The 20,470-nt window shown below is 41.4% G+C and overlaps 1 protein-coding gene across 4 annotated transcripts; it reads left to right on the top strand.

Annotated features, from left to right (window-relative positions):
• The first annotated feature begins 4,462 nt into the window (after positions 1–4,462).
• Positions 4,463–19,727, top strand: LOC117701864 (C-type lectin domain family 4 member A-like). Of its 4 annotated transcripts, none has more exons than XM_076706309.1 (8): positions 4,463–4,593; positions 4,917–5,071; positions 10,257–10,400; positions 11,631–11,747; positions 14,649–14,750; positions 16,380–16,534; positions 18,042–18,154; positions 19,261–19,727. In XM_076706309.1, the coding sequence occupies exons 3-8, from the start codon at positions 10,319–10,321 to the stop codon at positions 19,403–19,405; spliced, it is 714 nt and encodes a 237-aa protein (XP_076562424.1). In that variant the 5' UTR covers positions 4,463–4,593; positions 4,917–5,071; positions 10,257–10,318; the 3' UTR covers positions 19,406–19,727. The 4 variants fall into 4 exon arrangements, with proteins under 4 accessions (XP_076562424.1, XP_076562423.1, XP_034349169.1 ...); XM_076706308.1 differs by having other exon boundaries at positions 4,917–5,079; XM_034493278.2 differs by lacking the exon at positions 4,917–5,071 and having other exon boundaries at positions 4,481–4,593.
• The last annotated feature ends 743 nt before the right edge of the window (positions 19,728–20,470 follow it).

The following is a 20,470-nucleotide window of genomic DNA, read 5'->3' as shown; positions in this document are numbered from 1 at the left end:
TAAATAAATGGGTATGTCACAAAATTAAATAAGGTCTGTGTTTACAGAGCAATATTAAAGTAAAAACTACCCTGGTGAGCCCAAATCCATGAACGGGCCTGTAAGAAACACTAACTCAGCTGTTACTTTAAACCTGATGGGTTAGGCTATCAGCCACAACTGAACACATTTTTAATCACATTACACATTTTTGGACTTTTTTTTCTTTCTGCAAAACAGCAAAACACACTCACATCACCTTCTAGTTCTACAGATTTGAACAGTTTCTAATGTATTTGAACACCCTTTGGTGTCATGACCTGCCCTCCTCTTGGTCTTGAGTGCTGAGACTGCAGGCTGCCCAAGTATTGGGAAACTTGCATCACTTTTGGCTGAGGAGGTGGAGCAGAGGCAGCAGGTGAAGAGCCACCTGTGGTCTGTAATTTAAGCCACACTAGGGTAACAGTGAACTGTTTTAACCCAGCCATTCCCAGACAATTCACACAGTGCCAGGGCAGGGAACTGTTCCCTACAGACCAGAGAGGAACTGTTTGTATTCTACAAGGCAAGGACCCAGGAGCCAGGAGGATTTTGATCACCTGAGAGCATCTCAGTCACCTGTCACCACCTGGAGCCCGCATAGCAGTAGCTGTTTTGGTGAAGGGGTGGGGGTGGGAGGTTTCTACTTTCTGTTGAGATATTCAGAGCTTGACACTTGCTGGAGCACACCCAAGGGAAGGAACAGCCTCCAAGGGTAGGACAGTGGCACTAGTGAGTGGCTTACCTCTTACAGCTACTTCTGAGGAAAAATCTGCAGGGGGCCCTGGACCAGGCTTCTCTTTTCTATTATTTGAGTTCAGACTTGTTTTTACGAGGGCACTGGTGTATGAATGCCCTAATTGCTGTGCTCTGGGGAGGCCTCTGCAATTTAGCGACCTTCCTCAGCGGCTGATTTGCACATTTTGCAGAATAGCTGGTATTTCCAAGCGTTCCGGTGAGTATCAGGGGTCAGATATTGAAAACTGGCTTTCTGTCTCTTGCATAGCTTCAGCTTGACTTGAAACCTGAAAAGGCATCCAGCAAGCAAAAGTTGCTCAGCCCATCGACCAGATGGGCAACGCGCACAGGGAGATGGGAGAGTGCTGTATCTCAGGCCCATACAGTAAGGAAGAGGGGGAAGACCCTAGTACCCTAGTAGCGCCACCAGCTACAGAGGCTCCATTTCTTCCAGCTTCCCCATGCACCTGAGGAAGGCCACTGTGTAAAGATATAGCGTGAGGCCACCACTGTCCTGGAGGGCACCGAATAACTCTGTGTGGGAACTGGGGACTGGGAGAGTGGTGAATCTGGAGAAGGGTGTGGTCACCCACAGCAGGTCCCAGAGCTTCTGGTCTGTGCAGCGCCTTCAGGGAGATGCTGAGAAGGGAAGGGCAAAGAAGGTGGCTGGCACCTGCACGCTTGAAGCGCTTGCACTGGCCAGGCTCCTGCCACGAGTGGGCTAGCACCTGTTACAGCCTCAGGGGTCGTCTGTGCACACTGCCCCGCACCACACTGGCCCTCTGCGCCTAGTTCAGGGCTTGCAGTGGCTGCTGTTGCTCCGTGTAGGATCAGGTGGCCACAGCAGCCCGAGTGCTCTGAACTGGCATCTCAGGAGCTTTTCCTGTGTAGGAAGGAGCAGCCTTTTCTTCCAAGGATCTCAGACTGGCCTAGGTCTGAGCGTTGAATTTGGATCTAGTGCCTTCCAGCTGCTGCCGCTGTGTTCACAGGAAAGCACCGAACAGTCAGCAGGGCCAGCGGGCTGGGCTCTGGCTTCTCCACACTTACAGATGTGTCCCTGCAGGTGGCATTACCCACCCACTGAGTACTTAATGACAGCCACTGCATTCTTCAGCTCTTTCACTGTTTGCTTAAAAAAAAAAAAAAAAAAAAAAAAAAAAAAACCAATTTCCAGTTCCTCATGGAAATCTCAGTGTTGATTTTATCTTATGGCATATTAAACATACTTATTTCAAATTGTAAATCTGATAACAAAAAGAAAAACAATACTGGGACTGGAGAGATGGCTCAGCGGTTAAGATCACTGACTGCTCTTTCTGAGTTCCTGAGTTCAATTCCCAGCAACCACATGGTGGCTCACAACCATCTGTAATGGGATTAGATGCCCTCTTCTAGTGTGGCTGAAGACAGTGATGGTATTATACTCATATACATAAAATAAATCTACTCCCCCAAACAACAAAAAGCCCAAAACCAACTCCACGTATTCTAAGTTCCATGCACTTACTATTTCTTTGGATCTCTCTGGATCTCTCTGGATCTCTCTGGATCTCTCTCTCTCTCTCTCTCTCTCTCTCTCTCTCTCTCTCTCTCTCTCCATATATATGTATATATACGTATATATATGCATATATATATTTCTTCATACTGTGGTTACATTCTGTTTACTATGAATTATTGCATGAAAAGATTGATGCCCTGTTAATCTTTTATCAGAACAGAGTTACTTCACTTCAGCCACCTAAATCCATTTTCACAGACTTAGATGATTCAAGCTGAGCCGCTGAATCTGGGACTGCCTGTCTGTTTCTGGTTGGCCTCTATGGTTAGACTGTAAGGATCCGATTCAACCCTAGTGAAAATAATATCGATTAATGAGATTATTTGAGGTCAAAATGATTTTTTTTCTTTAATGAAAGATTTTTAATATTTACAGAAAAATTAGAAAAGAGACTTTTTGGGGGAGCAAACTAACTCAAGCCATTTATATTAAGGAATTAAAAGTTTAAAAAGTATTATTTGTAATTTTTGTCTTAAAATATTTATGAAAGAAAATCTATCAGTGAGTTCAGAGCTTACGTTAGAATCTTGAATGAATGGGACTGTGGCCCTGAGGGTTTACTCATATCACCTTGATTGGTTTCAGCTTCCCAGACCCGAAAAGCTGCAACCTTTGAGTCCTCTGATAGGGGCAAAGGACAATCAAAAATCACACAACCAGCTGATCTTCCTTCCCCCGGTTTTGTGGTATCTGTCTTTTCCATCCCAATTCTCGTATGAGCTACTGGGATAAATCTGGTTTCCAAGTCCTGCAGAGGGATCGTTCGTTGAAGACTTGGTTTTGTGTCGAGCTCTCTGGAAAGGTGACAATGTTTTACAGTCACCTGCACACCTGACTGAACTTACCCACAATTCTGCCCATTCTCTGAGCTTTCTATTTTCTTACCACTTAGTCCTGTTTGATATTATAGTCTATCCTGGGCTATGTTGTTGGACTTTGTTCTACTACGTCATCATTCTTTATCAAGAGTTGGGCTGCCATGATCTAGAAACACAGGATGAAAGGATGGAAGGAAGCAGAGGTGGATACAGGCTGCCAGTGAGCCAGAGCAGACAGCACAGAGCTCACACAGATGAGGAGGAGCAAAGGAAACTCAAGCTGCTTCACTGGTACAGCTGAGGGAGTATCTTCTCTCTGCAGGATCAAATGGCTCAGTCCTTCAGTTTGCATCTCTTCCTCTCTGAGAGGAACGAAGAACACATGACGAGGTCACTTCTCCTTTCCTCTTTGTGACTAAGTCACCAGAGCACTCAAGTCAGCCATGGCAGACATGTTCTGACCTTTAAAATTTTTTGTTACTTAAAGCACATTTCAAAAACTTTTAAGATGCCAATGAAAGAAATTGAGGAAGATGCCAAAGATGGAAAGATCACCCCCCCCCCACCCGCTTATGGATTAGCAGGTTTAATCTTTTGAAAATGGCAGCCTACTGAAAGCTACAGAGCCAATGCATACCCCTTACATTTTAAAACAGCTTTCGTGGAAATTGGACAACTAATCTTAAGTTTCACCTGGAAATACAAAAGACTCAGGATTGCCAAAACAATCTCGAACAACAATGATGAAAAACAAAACAAAACAAAACAAAAACAGCAGAAGACATTATTATCCAAGATTTTAAGTCATAACACAGAAGTATAGTAATAAAGACAATACAGTACTGGCATAAAACCAGACCCAACTTCCCCTCAGCTTGACAAAGAGGCTTCTCTCTCCAAATGCTCATGGCTGGCTTCTACTCCTCTACTCTCTCTCTCTGCCTTTCTCTGTCTCTAACTCCCTCAACTCCCCTCCCTATGCCCTGAATAAACTCTATTCTATACTATACCATCTGTCATGTGGACTGGTCCATCAGGGAGGAAGGGATGCCTCAGCATGCACCCGCAGAGGCACCCTGTACTGTACCTCCACCAAACATATTCCTTCTTTCTTCCTTATCTTTTTATAAAACACAACAGTGAGCCTGTGAGACCCAGTTTAGTGAACAGAGGGATGAAGAGTTCTCTTTTCTTTCAGTCTTCTCCCAGCTGTGAAGTAAGTTCTCTAGGCTCATAGAGACAAACCTGGGGAGCAGCCATTATGGGGGTGCAGAAACCTTGAAAAGGAAGTTTAATGCAGGAACCAGTAGTGTTATTGTACCAGAGAGGGGGTGGTGGTTAGCACACAATGCTTGGTGACATGATGTTACAGGAACATGTAGGACAGGATCTTGAAGAGGATAAGGCACACAGGGAGAGATTGACTGAAGAGAGGAACGCTTTGTGATTTCCCAATGGGTAAGGGTCCACGGGGTTCAGTGAGATGATTATGGGAACTATTGCTGATAGCCACAGGGAGAGGTAAGCACAGAAGTATTGAGACCATTTGGGGTGGGTGGTTAGGGGAAGGAGGTCAGCATATGTTGGATGTATTGCAGCCAGGAGAGTGGCTTGGAGCTCCTTCTGAGTTTGAATTTCCCAGTGAAAATGTTAATGTGGGTAAAGACCAATTTGGAGGTAGGGGCAAGCTGGTGAGAGACATGTAGTTTGCTATGGGGTAATTAGTATAACCATTAGGGTAGAGCTTACCCATGACCCCCGTCTGCCATTGTTCCCCCCAGGGATTGCTGATGGAAAGCTGAAAATGTTGGCAAGCATGGAGCCATCATTGGCTGGTGGATCCAATTTGGTATCCCCAATGTCTGCAACCTCCATATATGGAGGCCACCTGGAGTCACTCACTTGTGTTGTAGGAAAAGTAGAAGAAAAGTCTGGGGTTAGTAGGTAATGGTCTGGCATCCTTTAAGTGGGTGGTCCGGGGTTCTTGCAATTTTGTTGTCTATTTTAAGTCTCCCTAGCAAAGAGTCTCCAGTGGTGGGTATTGGGAGCATTAGCAAGAGGCTGGGCAGTAGCAGAGTTAGAATGAAGGATATTGAAAACAGCCATAAGAATAGAGAAAAGAGGGCTGGGGTGAAGGCTCAGTAGTTAAGAGCACTGGCTGCTTTTCTAGAGGACCTGAGTTCAATTCCCAGCTCCCACATAGCAGCTCACAACTGTTTGTAATTCTTGTTCCAGGGGATCTTACTCCCTTATACATGCAGGCAAGACACCAGTGTACATGAAATAAAAAAATAACATAAAATAAAAAGCACACAAGCTTAATCTCAAAAGAAAAATAGATAAAAGCATAAAGGAAGAGGGGGTATAGGATAGGGGGTTCTAGGGAGGGGAAATGGGGAAAGGGGATGACATCTGTATTATAAATAAATAAAATATCCAATTAAAAATAAATAAAAATAAAAAATGATCTACTTTAGGCTATTAAAAAAATAGAGAAAAGGGAAGTCTGTGGAGGGCACGTAGCCTAGGCAGTGACCACAGGTAGGTCATGGATGTCCTTCTAGGAGATCCTGTTGTTGTGTCAGGGGTGGGGTCTCTCCACCTCTTCCCACCTCCTCTGTGCTTGACTTGACATCAAGAGGCAAGCCATCTTCTTGATCAATGGGGTGGGGTCGGATATTCCTGGTAGAGACCCAAATAGGCCTAGGCTGGTCCTGCGGAAAGACACAAGCAAAATTTCTTCCAATTGTAAAGTAGAGGTCTGGTCTCTTCCAAATATCATCTAAAGGGATTGTGCCATTGTGCTAGGATGGGAGGAGTTATTCTTGGTGTGTGCAAATAGAAGGAGATAGGAGGATGTTTGGAGCTCTTGTAAATGTTAAGTATATTTAGGGCAGTTAGAACCATTGTTAATTGTGTGATACGGGGTTGGACATTTGCTTTTTGTTTTATGACTTGGATGTTTAGGGTTTGATATGTTTTTTCTATTATCCCTTGGACTTGGGGGTTGTAAAAAAACTCCCTGTGTGGTGGGCAATTTTCCATTGTGAGCAGAAGGTTTTGAATTGGGAACTGGTAAAGGCAGGGCCATCATCAGTTGAGATTTTCCTGGTTTTAGATGCTTCCGGATCTCACTCTTGTTCAGGCTTGTTTTCCCTGGTTTTGCTTGTCCCACATGAACAAATGGTGCTGGTCAAGCTGGACGACTACATGTAGAAGAATGAAACTAGATTCTTATTACTTATCCTGTGCAAAACTCAACTCAAAAATCTATCAAGAACCTCAACACAAGACTTTGTATTCTGGATCTGACAGAGCTAGAAAGTAAAGGTTATGTTTGACTCCAGTGTCTCAGGAAAAGACCTTTTGAATAGAACTTCAATAGTTAATTGACATTTAGATGAACAATTAATAAATAGGATACCGCAGGGCATCTGCACATATGGACTCAGTGGTTGGTAGAGAAGGCACAAACAAAGCATTCCAAATCCCAGGTGGGCATGGGAGTTGGGCATGAAATTCACCCTTAGCTGCAGAGGTTTTGGCAAATATTAGCTGCTGGGAGGGAAAGAGTTTCTTTTCTCTAAGAGCTGTAGCTCCTGTTAAATTAAAAAGCCTTACCCAACACAGGGTAGTCAGAAGACAACTTGCATAGGGGATTCAGTTATTTCCCTGTGGCACTTGAGTCCCACAGATTAAACTTGGGTCATCAGGCTTGTTAACAAGCACATCTACCTGCTGAGCCATCTCACCTGCCCCAATTTCACTCTTTTTTATAGCTCATCTATGTTCTTTTCCCCTAGTGTTTTCATGGCTTGCATTTAAGTGTCTGATCATTTTGAGCTGATTTCTGTAGATAGTGAGAGATAGGATTACCATATGTGTGTTAAGGCATGAGGTCACACTCATTTTCTTGCATCTGTTTTCTCCCTGGATGGATAAGTCAAAGATCAAGCACTTTAATTAATCACAAGATTAGTGTTTCTGAAGACCCTCCCCACAAGCCTGCCCAATCATCTTGTCATCATAAACTTTCCAAGTACACACAAGAAACAACAAAGTACTAATGCCACTTAGGAAATTCCAAAGCTGCTAGAAGCTACCCAGTAGGGACTGGGGGAAAAAAAGCCAGACAAATTCCTTCTTGTACAGGTAAAGAGCAAAATAACACAACAGGCAGAGAGGAAATGAACAAGTTAAGACATACCATGAACATCTTTTTTTTTGGGTCTGACTTATTTTGTTTAATGTAATGATGTCCAGGTCTGTCCATCTTCTTGCTAATGGCATAACTTTGTTCTTTACAGTTGGATTAAAATTCCATTGAATATACGTACCATGATTTCTTTCTTCATGTGTGGATGGGTATCTAGGTGGATTTCATAAGTAGTCTATTGCAAATAACACAGCAATACATGTGGTCGTGCAAGTGTCTCTGTGATGTGGTGACTTGAGGTTTCTCTGGATTTCTACACAGAAGTGGTATAGAGTCAGGCTGTACAGAAATCCTACTTTTAGCTCTTGAAGAAGCTCACTACTGATTCCCATGGTGACTATGGGTTCACACTTTAACTAGCAACTAGAAAGGTCCTCTTTCTCTGCATCCACACCAGCATTTGTATTTTTGATAGACTCCATTTTGATTGATGTGAGATGAAATTTCAAAAAATGTTTAAAATTTCATTTCTCTTATGGCTAAGTATTTTTGAATGTGTCTATTGGCCATCTGCCTTTCTTCCCCTGGGTACTTTTTGTCCAGTTCATAGTCCTGTTGGATGTGCATTTGGGAAAGATTTTTTTCTTAGGGTATAAGCTTTTCTTCTGTAAGCTGTCTCTTTACTTTGCTAATTGTTTCCTTTGCTATTTATGCCACATTTCTGAGGCCGCCATTAGAGATCCTTTAGCTAGATAATGTAAAGAGATGGGAAGTAGTTTGCATAATTGTTCAAAAGTCTGCATGATTCTCTGTGGGAGAATTAAACTTTTTTAAAAAAATTTTTTTTAATTTATTTTATGTATGTGAGTACACTGTTGCTGTCCTCAGACACACCAGAAGATGCCATCAGATCCCATATGGTTGCTGGGAATTGAACTCAGGACCTTTGAAAGAGTAGTCAGTGCTCTTAACCTCTGAGCCATTTCTCTAGCCCAACTTTGGTGTTTTTATTCATCTTCCTGTAGCACCTACAGTATAGGTATTCTCTCTACCTAATTCATATGTTTGTGCAAGTGGCTGCCATTGGCCAATATTATGTGACTTTATAATGACCACTGCACTCCTTCTTTCTTTCTTTCTTTCTTTCTTTCTTTCTTTCTTTCTTTCTTTCTTTCTTTCTTTCTTTCTTTCTTTCTTGTGTGTACTCTTGTGTGCAGGTGTATAAACACGGAAGTTAGAACAAAGTGTAAGAGATGGTTCTCTCTTACCATGTGAGATCCAGGGATTGAACTCAGGTTGTCAGGCTTGGTAGCAAACAACAGGCTTGAAGGTAGAAGATGCTTGTCAAGCTATACCACCGGCCCCGACCACCATATTAAAACAGAGGAATATGATGCATGCTCAACTGCTTTGTGGCCTTGTCTCCAGAATGAGGAAACACATGGAGACGATCCAAGTAGCATTAGAGTCAGCCTTGGGCAGATCCTAAGTACAAATGAAATGTGATTGAGAAATAAACGCTTGATGTTGTAAATCAGCTGGTTACTGGGACTGTGGATGACACAGTGTAGTTTGCTCATAATGTTATTTCCTCCTCCGACCCCCCAGGGAGATATGGCAACTTTAGAACTCACTTTTACAGAAGGAGCTCGAAGGATAGAGACTCTGGGAATGAGCCATTACTGGCGGGAGGGTGTGTGCCCATGAATCACTGCGTCCCTGAACCTCGTACAGAGAACTACGAATTTTCTTGCCCTTCTTCTATCCTTTAAACATGCTATTTCCTGTTTCCTTACTAAATAATTCAATTTCAGTCAGGGTAGGTGTCCATAGTAGGATGGCAATGATCTGACTGTGCAGAGGGCTGGCTTGACGGCAGAACTCAAGCCCCAAGCAGTGAGGGAAGTATCAGCATGCTGATGAGAAAGTGTCTGGACTGGGGGAGTGGCTCCACAAATAGCCACCTGAGAGGAGGGGAGGGCAGCTATATCTGACTGTGGGCAGGTGCAGTCTGAACTCAAATAGGGTGAGGGCACTTCTCACGGGAAGTCAGAACCCACACGAGTGAGCAGAGGGTCCTAGGACAGTGTGGGGTGATACCTTGGCATTTGGGAGAGGTGAGGATGGGCACCGTGCATAGTGTTGGCTCCAAGTCAGGTTGAGATTTGGAGACTAAGCCGGATGATGGGACCTTCCTTGCAGAGGGTAAACCAGGCATGGGTTTCAGGAGCCAGGCGAGGCACAGGGTGTGGCAGTGGGGAATACAGGCTGGAAACTCAGTGACTTTCAAGATAAAGAGAGAATCCTTGCTAGGACGTGGAGGAAATGGTCTGTCAGAGCCCAGGCAGGTTAGAGAGAGTGTCCATGTATAAGGTAGAGCTGGTGAGGGCTCCAGAGACTGAGCAGGGTGAAGGCGGTGTCCCTGTGTGGTGCCACCGTCTAGGGTGTGGACTAGGTGCCTTTGGGATGGAGAATGTTTCTGTCCACCACAGAGACTTGAGTGTGGTGTTAGAGCCCCAGGAAGACCAACTGGTAGCTCTTCAGAGATCATGAGTAGAAATTGGCACACACTGGGTAAAGGAGGCTTGATTGGTGGAAGGTGGCTCAGGGTGAGTGCCAGAAGTGGAACAGGTAGAGGGTGGATGGGGCGAGGGGTCATAGATAAAATCTGGAGTGTAAAAAAAAATAAATTAAAAAAAAAAAAGAATCTCAACTCTGTAGAGAGTTTGACTTCTTTAATGACCTGGTTCCTCTTTTCCATTCCTTCCTGTTTTCTTCTCTCCCCCACTGAGTTCTTGGTAATTCTATGATTGAGCTGTGTGCATTTTCACTCTGTGATACTCCCTTTGTAGCCCAGGGGAGTGGACTTTATTTTATGCTGCAAACTGAGGGCAGCTCTCTGTTACTGCCTCTCATCCTTAGCTGGTATTGGGATTATTTGCTGCCACGTTTCTTTCCTGTTCAGGAGATATTTTAAAGACGGGATGACACACATCTTCTGAGGGCAGGGGAAAATTTCTTCTCAACATGTTTTCAGAAAACATTTATGTTAACACCAACTTCAAAAATAAATTTGACTCCTCAGACATCGACACAGACTCTCTGCCAGGTAAGAAAGCATTTTCTGCTGCTCCCACTTAGTGATTCAGTAAAAGATAAAAATAGATGGTTTTAGATGCTGCCATGTCTGTGGGTCCCTGGAGCCTCAGCCAAGTGTGTTGCCTGTAGATAGTCATGAAAGATCATGGAATTGTACAATGGAAAAGTGTCTTTACTTTTATCATGTAGAGAAAAATGACACCATATATGCAGATTGTATCTTTTGTACATATAAATACACATAAATATGTGCACCATATTGTTCCAAAAGTTAGACCACGGTATAATAATTCCCTGCTCTCTACTTGGTAACATACCATGATTTGTTTGGCATCTAAGTGTTGGGTAGCTTCTTTCACTCTTCTCATCCCAGTGATGGAGACAGAACACAGGACCTTACACATAGTTGGAAAGTATCATAACTCTTTTAGAAGTGGTGACTAAAAATGTAGTGATTTTTACCATAAAGGTATACAAAGGTATACAAAGACTTCGTGACTATCACATACTTTGAAGTTGGAAGCAAGCCAGAAGACTTAAAAAATATATAATGAAATACTATGCTGGGCAGTGGTGGCCATCCCAGCACTTGGGTTGCAGAGGCAGGCAGATTTCTGAGTTCGAGGCCAGCCTAGTCTACAGAGTTCCAGAACAGCCAGGGCTACACAGAGAAACCCTGTCTAGAAAAATGAAAAAAAAATACTATGCAGTCATTAAAAAACTGATAAAGAAGAATGATGATATTAAAAAAAAATTGGATATGTTGCCATATGCCTGTAATAGCAAAACTCAGGAGGCTGAGACAGGGCTTTGCTATAAGTTTGAGGCTAGCTTGGACTACATAATGAATTTAAGGTCTGACTTGGGTACATACCAAGACCCTCTCTAAAAAATAAGACAAAAAAAACATAAAGGAAAAAAATTATGATTTAATGTCAAAGAAAATAATAGTCACAGGTCAATATTTATGATGTGCTAATTGTGGGAAATATGGATTTATATGTGAGAGCTTTAAAGTTGTTGGAAGGAGAATATCAAAATATTGGCAACAATTATTCTCAATGTCAGGAATGAATTATTTTATATTTTGGAATGTTTCTATAATTAACATGATTGTTTCATATTTACATTTTCTGATTATTTTGAACATCACATTATTAGTGTTTATCAGGCACAAAATCAGAATAGGAGAAAGAAGAAAAAAAATAACAGAACTTAAGAATTGAATTTTGTCTTTCAGCTCCCCAAAAGAAGAGCACATCTCAGAAAAGTTGTCACAAATTCTCCAAAGTCCTCTTTAGCTCACTCACGATCTATTTCCTGCTGTTGACAATCTTATTCTCCAGTGCTCTGATCAGTAAGTACACAGTAAGGAAGGAGAAGAGAAGATATCCATTAGACAGACAGCCACCGAGAAGCCTGGAAAAGAAACTTATTCTGGGACGATAGATAATATTGGGAATTTTGATCTGTTTCAGAATTACTCTTCTGTAAAAATGATGGGATCCATTCTGGCTAGAGAAGCACGTCCTGGAGCATCTGTTAGATTTCAGTACCGAGAATGAACCTGTGTCTCCTTGGCAGCATTTAGAGGCCCCATTGGATGCACAGATGCCCATCTTTTGGCATAAGTAGGGGATGAGAAGTCATGGACCAGACTATTCCAGGGACAGTGCTCCAGTGGAGCTCATTTTAATTATATATATATATTTTTCTGTCCCAGACTGTGTGAGAGAGACCTGAAAGCTAATTTAGAAAACAGTTGATTTCTCTGTAGATTAGTTTTCACATTCATCAAAAATAAAAAAAAACATAAACTATCTTATGTAGGTGTTATATTCAGCAATCAATAATTAGCAATATCCATTTGCTGTCCACTGGGCAGCATGTCAGAGAGTCCAGAAATAGCTATAGCCCCCAGTCTCAAGAAATTTTGAGAATAGTTGAGTGAACCAGTGCTTAAAAAAATCATATGGTCAATGCTATGCAGGTAAGACGTCAGAAGTAAGCTCAGGAGCTAAGAAAAGCCAGGAGGAGATGACATCTAGACCTGTGTGTGCTGGCACTATTATTGACATATGGGAGCATGGGAGATAAGAGTAAATATAGGCATGCATCATTGAAATGTATAGTAAGTACTCCACGGAGAACTAAGAAATGACATGGTTGGGCAGACAAATCTGGACTCAGATCAAAACATAATGCATATTGTACTACACTTATCTCCTTGCTGTTATTTATTTATTTATTTATTTATTTATTTATTTATTCATTCATATTAGCTGTTGCTTAGTCATTATCTATCCTAAAACTTAGTAGGTCAATTGAACTAATGATGTAATTCCTGCTCCGTGGCTTGACCAAGACTGATCTGTCTTGGGAGATTTTTCTTGTGGTCCTAGGTGAACAGATGCATTCGCATGGAGTTGTGCATCAGTTACAGGCAACCCAGCTCAGGTCAGGTGGTAGAGTAATAATAAAATAGACCCAGTTTTTTGAGTATGGAACCGCAAAGACATAATTCTAATGGAAGTGAGTATAGGGAAGGTTGAAACGTGTGTCCACTTTTGGAAGAAGGTGCCACAGACATAGAGAACCACTGAAGAATCTGAGGTAGGAAATGATTAAAATTAAAATTGAGTTACAGAAGTGTGCTATTCAAGAGTGGTAAGGAGAAATTATAAGACTAATTCAGAATCCATTTGAGAAGTGATGGAGGTTTGATCTAAGGGTCACACTAGTGATGCACAGGAGAGGAGGAAACTTCAACCAAAAAAAGGGCAATGTTTTGGTTGATATTGATAGCTTGGAACTAGGGGACACAAAGAAACAACACATGACTTTAATATTCTGATCCCATAAAGTCAACAATCATTAAGTTATTTGAAGAGGAATAAGATGAGCAGCAGGTTTAGGTTGAAATATGATGACTTAAGTTTTGTTTGTGATCACCTCAGTTGCACAGACTTAGTTGGATGGATATTAACATATTTTAGGAAAGAAGAGTGTATTTGAGAAGACCTTTGCTTATACACAGCAAATAACCAAAACAGACAGACAAACAAACAAAAAAACAAAAACAAAAAAACCCTTCAAAACCAACCAAACAACCCCCCCCCCCCAATCCCAACTCCCCAACCTCCAACCCCTCCAACCCAGGAAAATGCAATATCACTAAGGAAGAGGAATTTGAAGGAGAAAGGGAAATACAGATAGAATTGTGTGTGGCATCACATTTTAAGAGAGGTGGGTGGGGAAGGAAACAGGAAGCAGCAGCAAGCAGCAGGCAAAACTGGAGGGAGCCACCACCCCCCCCCCCCCCCCCCGAGTTAAGGAGGAAAAAAACCAGGCTTGGGTAATTTGGGAAGTCCCTCGGGGAGAGGACTGATTAGTGTACAGGAAGAGTCACTGACAGTCCATTTCAAGACTAGTTTGGTAAATTAGCAAAAGTAAAAGCCAGAATGTGGTGGGCAACTCAAGAAATGAGTGAAAGATAAAATTCATTTTCCCCAGGATCAGTGAGTCAGTTTCAGGTTAGGAACTCAGTGACAGTGTGAGGACACTGAGAATGAAGAGCTAGCTGGGGTAGAGAGAGGGAAAGGAAAGAAGAGAACACAAAGTCCTCGGGATCTGTCAGGTTCTTTTATATCTCCCATTCTTAGGAAACCCAGAACTAGCCTCAACTAATTTCTCCCTCGCCTTTTCTGGGCTATGCACATACTTAAAAGAATTTATCACCTAAGATGTACTCTTTCAGTGTGCCCTCCATTAAATGTTGATGAATACCCAGGATGAGGAATCTGTCCCTTCTTTTCAGTTCTTCCTGGAGGTATCTGTGGTCCAATAGGAGTAGGGTTATATTGACTATAGGGTGATAAAAAATTTTTGTGTGTGGTAGGGTCTCATGTAGCCCAGGCTAGGCATTAACTAACCAACTAACCAGCCAACTAAACTAATCAACCAACTAAACTAACTAAGCCAAGCAACCATTCAACTAAGCAAATAACTAACCATACTAACTTGTATAGTTAAGGATGACCCAAAACTTCTGATCTTTCTTCTAATTCCCAAGTGATAGGACTATAGACACCATATTCAGCTTAGGGTGATGGAAAATATTACCTAAGCAGGCTCTAAACTACTCAGGTAATTGGACATTTATAGATTTTGTTTCTATAAAGAGTGTAAGAAAGTAAAAAGGAAGGACTCAAGTCATAATACTACCAGGAAAATGAATGGTTTTTATTGTATTTTACAGCTTTGTTTACAAAATATTCTCAGCTTCTTGATGAAAAAACAGTTATAAAAGAACTGGAGTATACTGAATTGGAGTGCACAAAATGGGATTCACTCTTGGAAGGTAAAACTTAATGTGCCTAGACCCAACATTTCCAACTGGATTCTCAGGTAGATCCATCCCATCCACTATGGGAGTATGGCTTTATACCACGCACTCACTACCAGCTACCTGTGGAGTCCTTTTTAGAGGTCTCCAATCAGGCATAATCGGATGTGTGGCTGCCTAGCTTCAACAAAGGAAGAAGTTTCAGGGATGGTCGATATGAGGTTGAGTTGAATTTTATTAGCAACAGAAAGGAGCTCCTGGGAAATGAAGAAAATCTGATGGTATGAATGTGAGCATCTCAGGGAGTCATGTTCAAGTGTGTGTGTGTGGGGGGTGGTGGTGGTGTGGTGTGTGTGTGTGTGTGTGTGTGTGTGTGTGTGTGTGTAAAATTTTTATTTTCTGTACAGAAAGCTCCCAGTCCTATTCCAGGAGTCCATCCTATGCCTACATCTTAAAATATTCTCAGTATTGTTTCTATCAAGTTCAGGGTTTCAGGTCTTGTAAGGTGTTTAATTCATTGAGACTCTATTTTAGAGTCAGTTTTATAGAGCATGGCTAGGCATCTAGCTTCATTCTTCTGCATGTTGGCACCTTGTTTTCTGAGTACAATTTGTTGAAGAGGCTGTCTTCCTCTGATATGTATTTTTGGCAAGAAATCAGGTGGTTATAGCTGTGTTGATTTATATTTGTGGTTCCCGTTTCTGTCTATCAATCGACATGTACGCTTTTGTGCTGGTACTACGCTCTATAGACTGGCTCGAAATCAAGGATGGTGATACCTCCAACATTATTCTGTTTTCCTTAGAATTGCTTTGGCTATCTTTTGTGCTTCTGTATGAATTTTGAGATTCTTTGAGATTCATTTATCTTATGAGTAATGTTGAATTTTTGATGGTGATCGCATTGATCTACTGACATTTAGGATCTTTGTGAGAGATTATTTTTTTTATTTTATTTCAGTTTCTCCCCTTTGAGGGCTCAATGATATCTCTGTTGCCTGAGAAGAATGCAATTAATATCACAGAATACATAATACATAATATCTGAAAACCTAATTTCCAGATATAAAGTTTCCACTCATCTCTTTATATCTTTATTGGTCCATGGCTTATATATTTTTAAAACTTACTTCCAGAATCTTCATATTTTCTTCTTGAGATATGTATCACGGATAAAATTTTCAGACTAACATATACTTTTGTTATCTTGCTTGTTGGGATATATTGACTACCATTTTTATCATCACTAATTAAAAATGTATGTCTGATAATTGAAATTTTGCTGCCTTGGTTGTTGACATTTATTGTTTGTGTATATACACATGTATATATTTAGGTAATATAAGAGCTTTCTGGTTCTTGCTATGATGAGTTCTATTCTTTGCAGACTGAGGTTGTCTAGCATTATATCCCCAAAGTCTGGGTGTTTTTCTGGCTTTTTCTGATACCATCCCAGTAGGACAAAGGGTCCTGACATTAGTGATAATGGAGGTAGACTTGGCTTTCTTTGCACCTGAGGGGAGAGGGGCTCCTGCTGCATCTGGGAGAAGCTGAGAGTCCCAGATTCCACGTGGTGGTGTCTACATACAAATAACTTTAAAATGACTTTATTACATTGCACTTACATTTCCTTCTTCCCCCAAAGACAAAGTCTGGAGCTGTTGCCCAAAGGATTGGAAGCCGTTTGGTTCCCACTGCTACTTCACTTCGACTGACTTGGTGGCATCTTGGAACGAGAGTAAGGAGAACTGCTCCCACATGGGTGCTCATCTGGTGGTGATCCACAGCCAGGAAGAGCAGGTGCATCCTGGGAAAGAGTAGGGCCTGGGTCCAGCATGCTGTCTGCCTGTTTCTACTAAGAGAGAGTTTTGTTGTCATGGGTGTTGGTGCTGTGGCAGAAGGCTTTCCAGCAGATAGGCAGGAATGGTTGCCTTAATCCTTGCCTTGTACACGTTGGTCTCACTTCAGTGGAACTAAACACCAAGGAACCGTGGCATCGAAAATGCAGCACGCTAGGCTGGAGGGAAGGATGAAATGTTTCTGCTCAAAACATCAGTTCGTGATTTTTACACTCTAATGCTTTCTGTAGTAATGCAAGTGCCTAACAGAGAAGGGTGCAGGGACAGTACCAAATCGGGATGGTCATGGCCAGACACGAGAAACGAAATAACTGAAGATATGAATGGAGAAAGATTAAATGTGCAAAATTCTCTCATGCACAACTGTGAAGAAAAGAGGTGAAGAAAAGAGGGGGAGCCAGTTTGAGGGGATTCATTATGATCGTGTGTTGAGGCCCGAGCTGCCCTACTTTGGGTGGCCAAAAATGTTGTGGGCCTCTCCACTCCGCTTGGCAGCCACTGTATCCCGGCCCAAGCTGCCAGTCCGGTCTGCGGGTCGAGGTTCAGCAAGAGAGAGAGTGAGGGCAGACTCGAAGAATGGAGAACAGACAGAGTGTGATTCAATCCCGTTTATTTTTCAGTCTCTCTTCCTAGTCCAAGTCCCAAGTCTTGAGTTCCTAGTTCCTAGTTGTACTCCTCTTGTTCTCTTCCGAGTGTCTAATGTCTACTCCTACTCCTAGTGTCTGAATCTCTGTTACTCCAAATTGTTCTCCAAGTTGTACTCTCTAAAGTGTCTGATTCTCTCATCTCTCTTCTGTCTGCTTCTTGCCTTTATATGTCTCACTTCTAAGCCATGCCTTTTGGTCACACCTTTAATCATGCCCTTAAGTCTTGTCTCTAGATCTGATCTCACATTCTTAGGTCACACACCTTTAATCTCACACACCTTTAATCTCACACACCCAAGGAAAGTCCTGGGTATCCAAAGCAAGATGTTATTAGAGTGTGCTCAGCTGTTGTAGGCTATTGTAATCCAAGTCACATGTCAGGGTATATGGCTCAAGATGGCTGCAAAGCTGATAGCCACTTTCTGCTAAAAGTCGGCCCCCAACAATCATGGTCAGAAAATTTGACTGTTTGCTTATCATCTGAGAAGTACACTCCTGGGGAGTTTTTTCTAATCCTTGATCCTTTGTCTTCTCATCTGTGTGACCAGAAAACAGTCAGTCACAATATCGCAGTGTACATCTAAAACCTGAATTTATTGATATTAATCTAAAATTTGAAATATATTTAAAAGCCTAGAGAGATGAAGTAGGATGTGATTATTGTGTATTTGCATATGTGCATCATATTGAACCCTATAATAATTTTGTATCAGTAAAATCATTTTAAAAGATCTTATAAAACAATCCAAACAGAAAAGAATTATTCAATCGAGGCTGAAAGATGTCTTTCTTTCCTTTTAGGATTTCATCACCAGAATCCTGAACACTCGTGCCACTTATTTTATAGGACTTTCAGAACCAGGTCATCGACAATGGCAGTGGGTTGACCAGACACCATACAATGATAATGCCACGTGAGTGTAGACTTGCAAGAGGAGTTCTAGATTCTGAATCATGAGGAGAATATAGGATGTTCCAGCTGTTGGTTATGAAGCTAAAATAGCTCCCTCCTGGTGTAACTGCCGGGGATGGAGTTAGTTTTACTCTCCCATGTACTCATCACAAGTGACACATATTACTGATATTCCCAGTAGAGATGAGAAAATTGAGTTTGAAGAGTGTAGAATGATTAAAAACCCTACCAAGGTCTTTACTCATAAATGTATTTTATTATGGTTTCAGTTTCTTGTTTACATATTTAAAATAGGATTTAATTCATTTTTTATTTGTGTGTATATATGTGTGTTTCTGTGAGTTTCTGTCACATGTATTTGGGTGTCTATGGAACTCATAAGTGGTTGTCGGATCAAGTGGAGCTGGGGTTACAGGTGGTATGACCTCACCAATGTGGGTGCTGGGAATAGAACTCTCACGTTTTCTGAAAAATCAATACGCACTCTTAATGTCTGAGCCACTTCTCCAGCCATCATTTATATCTTTATAAGAAAAATTTATGTCAAGATTCTAACTGATTATTTTTCATAAATCACAAGCCCCCAATCTGATACTGTATTTTCATATTTGTGTAACCATTTACAAGCTCTTAATTTATTACTATGTTGCCAAATCCTTTCTGATGTCTGTCGTAGGAAATATGTAGTGATGGTATTGTCATTCTCAGTTTTCAGAGAAGAAAACTTGGAATCCAGGTTATTAAATTATTAGTCCTAGATGACAGAAATAAGTAGGTTATCTAGATATTTTAACTTGTTCTCCAGTCTCTAAAATAATTCCATTGTAAAATGAAAAAATGGTTATTTAAACATGAAAATAAGAGGAGAACTTTTCACCATATAAATACTCACCAGGGGTTGATTGTCCTCTGGTACCAAGACCTAGGGATGAAGAAATAGTATCCTCTGCGATATGTGCTGGAAGAAGTGTTAAGTAACAAGCTAAGAGAACATTGAGTGCTGTGATCTCCACAAATTCCAACCTTATCCTCAAACTTGATTTCTCTTGCTTGCTCTTTTCAAGCATTATTGTAGGAAACACCCTGATGCTCTTTCCTCCCTTTCAGATTCTGGCATAGAGGTGAGCCCAGCAGTGACAATGAACAATGTGTTATTGTAAATCATCATTGGAATTCTGGATGGGGCTGGAGTGATATCCCTTGCAGTGATAAACAGAACTCAGTTTGTCAGGTGAAGAAAATATACTTATGAATCACATCCTCCATGGCCTTGGGATTGCATTGTTATTCATTATTACACAGATACTTGGAAAGTTCTTCATGTGGGACAAAGGTTCACAGAATTTTAGATAGGCAGCCAATGGTTATACATATGATAATACTGTTACATATGTAAACTTACTTGGTCATTCGTCATTCCCTTGGAATACAACAAACTTCTATGCCCATTCACAGATTCCCAAAGTCTTCTTTGTTAATAGGATTGGATGGTTCAGTCCTTCTTCCCATCCCTCCTTTCTCTCTGTCTTTGTCTTTATTGATGTATAATTGACAAATAAATCATGTATACTCATGTTACAGTGTTTTGACTTGATGTGGAAAGGTACTGTGGAGTGGCTACCACAATTAGGTTGACAACACCTTCTATAACCTACCATAGTTGCCTGGTGTATGTGCATGCATGTGTGTGTGTGTGTGTGTGTGTGTGTGTGTGTGTCTGTGGTTTTAGAATGTTTAAGATCTTCTTAAGCAAATTCCAACTCACAGGGTGATATCATTAGCTACTGTCACTTTGACCCTCAGTACTTACTCTTGTTTTCTCTGGCAGTTTGTGCCCTCTTCCATCAGCATTTTCTCATGTCTCCCAATAGCTACACTACCAGGAACTATACCGGAACTTCATCCAAATTGCTAGTGTTCTATGGGTGCTGTGTGGCTCTAACAGTGGCTGATTCTGGACTGGATGAACTACGTTAACAGAAAGTTTAAGGAGACATAACCTTCCCCTGTCTTCTCCAGTGATTCTTGGTGTCCCAACTTGGTGCCTGCAGCGTCAGGAACAGCCTTTGCCCTGGGAATGCATGTTGAGGAGACCAATATGTCCCCTGGGAACCTCTATGCTATTTAACATGCTGGAAGCCTTTTCAACTTCTTATCATGAATATTTTTGAAATAGAAATCGACTGAATGGTATCAATAGTCATTAAACTACCCCATTTATATTTAGTGGTTGTTAACATTTTGATAATCTGTATATGGGTATACATATGCGTGCATTTGTTCATTTGATAGGATATTTGAGAGTTAGTTTGCTACA

Source organism: Arvicanthis niloticus, unplaced genomic scaffold, assembly GCF_011762505.2.
Source record: "Arvicanthis niloticus isolate mArvNil1 unplaced genomic scaffold, mArvNil1.pat.X pat_scaffold_284_arrow_ctg1, whole genome shotgun sequence".
In the NCBI taxonomy this organism is placed as follows: Eukaryota; Metazoa; Chordata; class Mammalia; order Rodentia; family Muridae; genus Arvicanthis; species Arvicanthis niloticus.
This window is presented reverse-complemented; position numbering and strand designations above follow the sequence as displayed.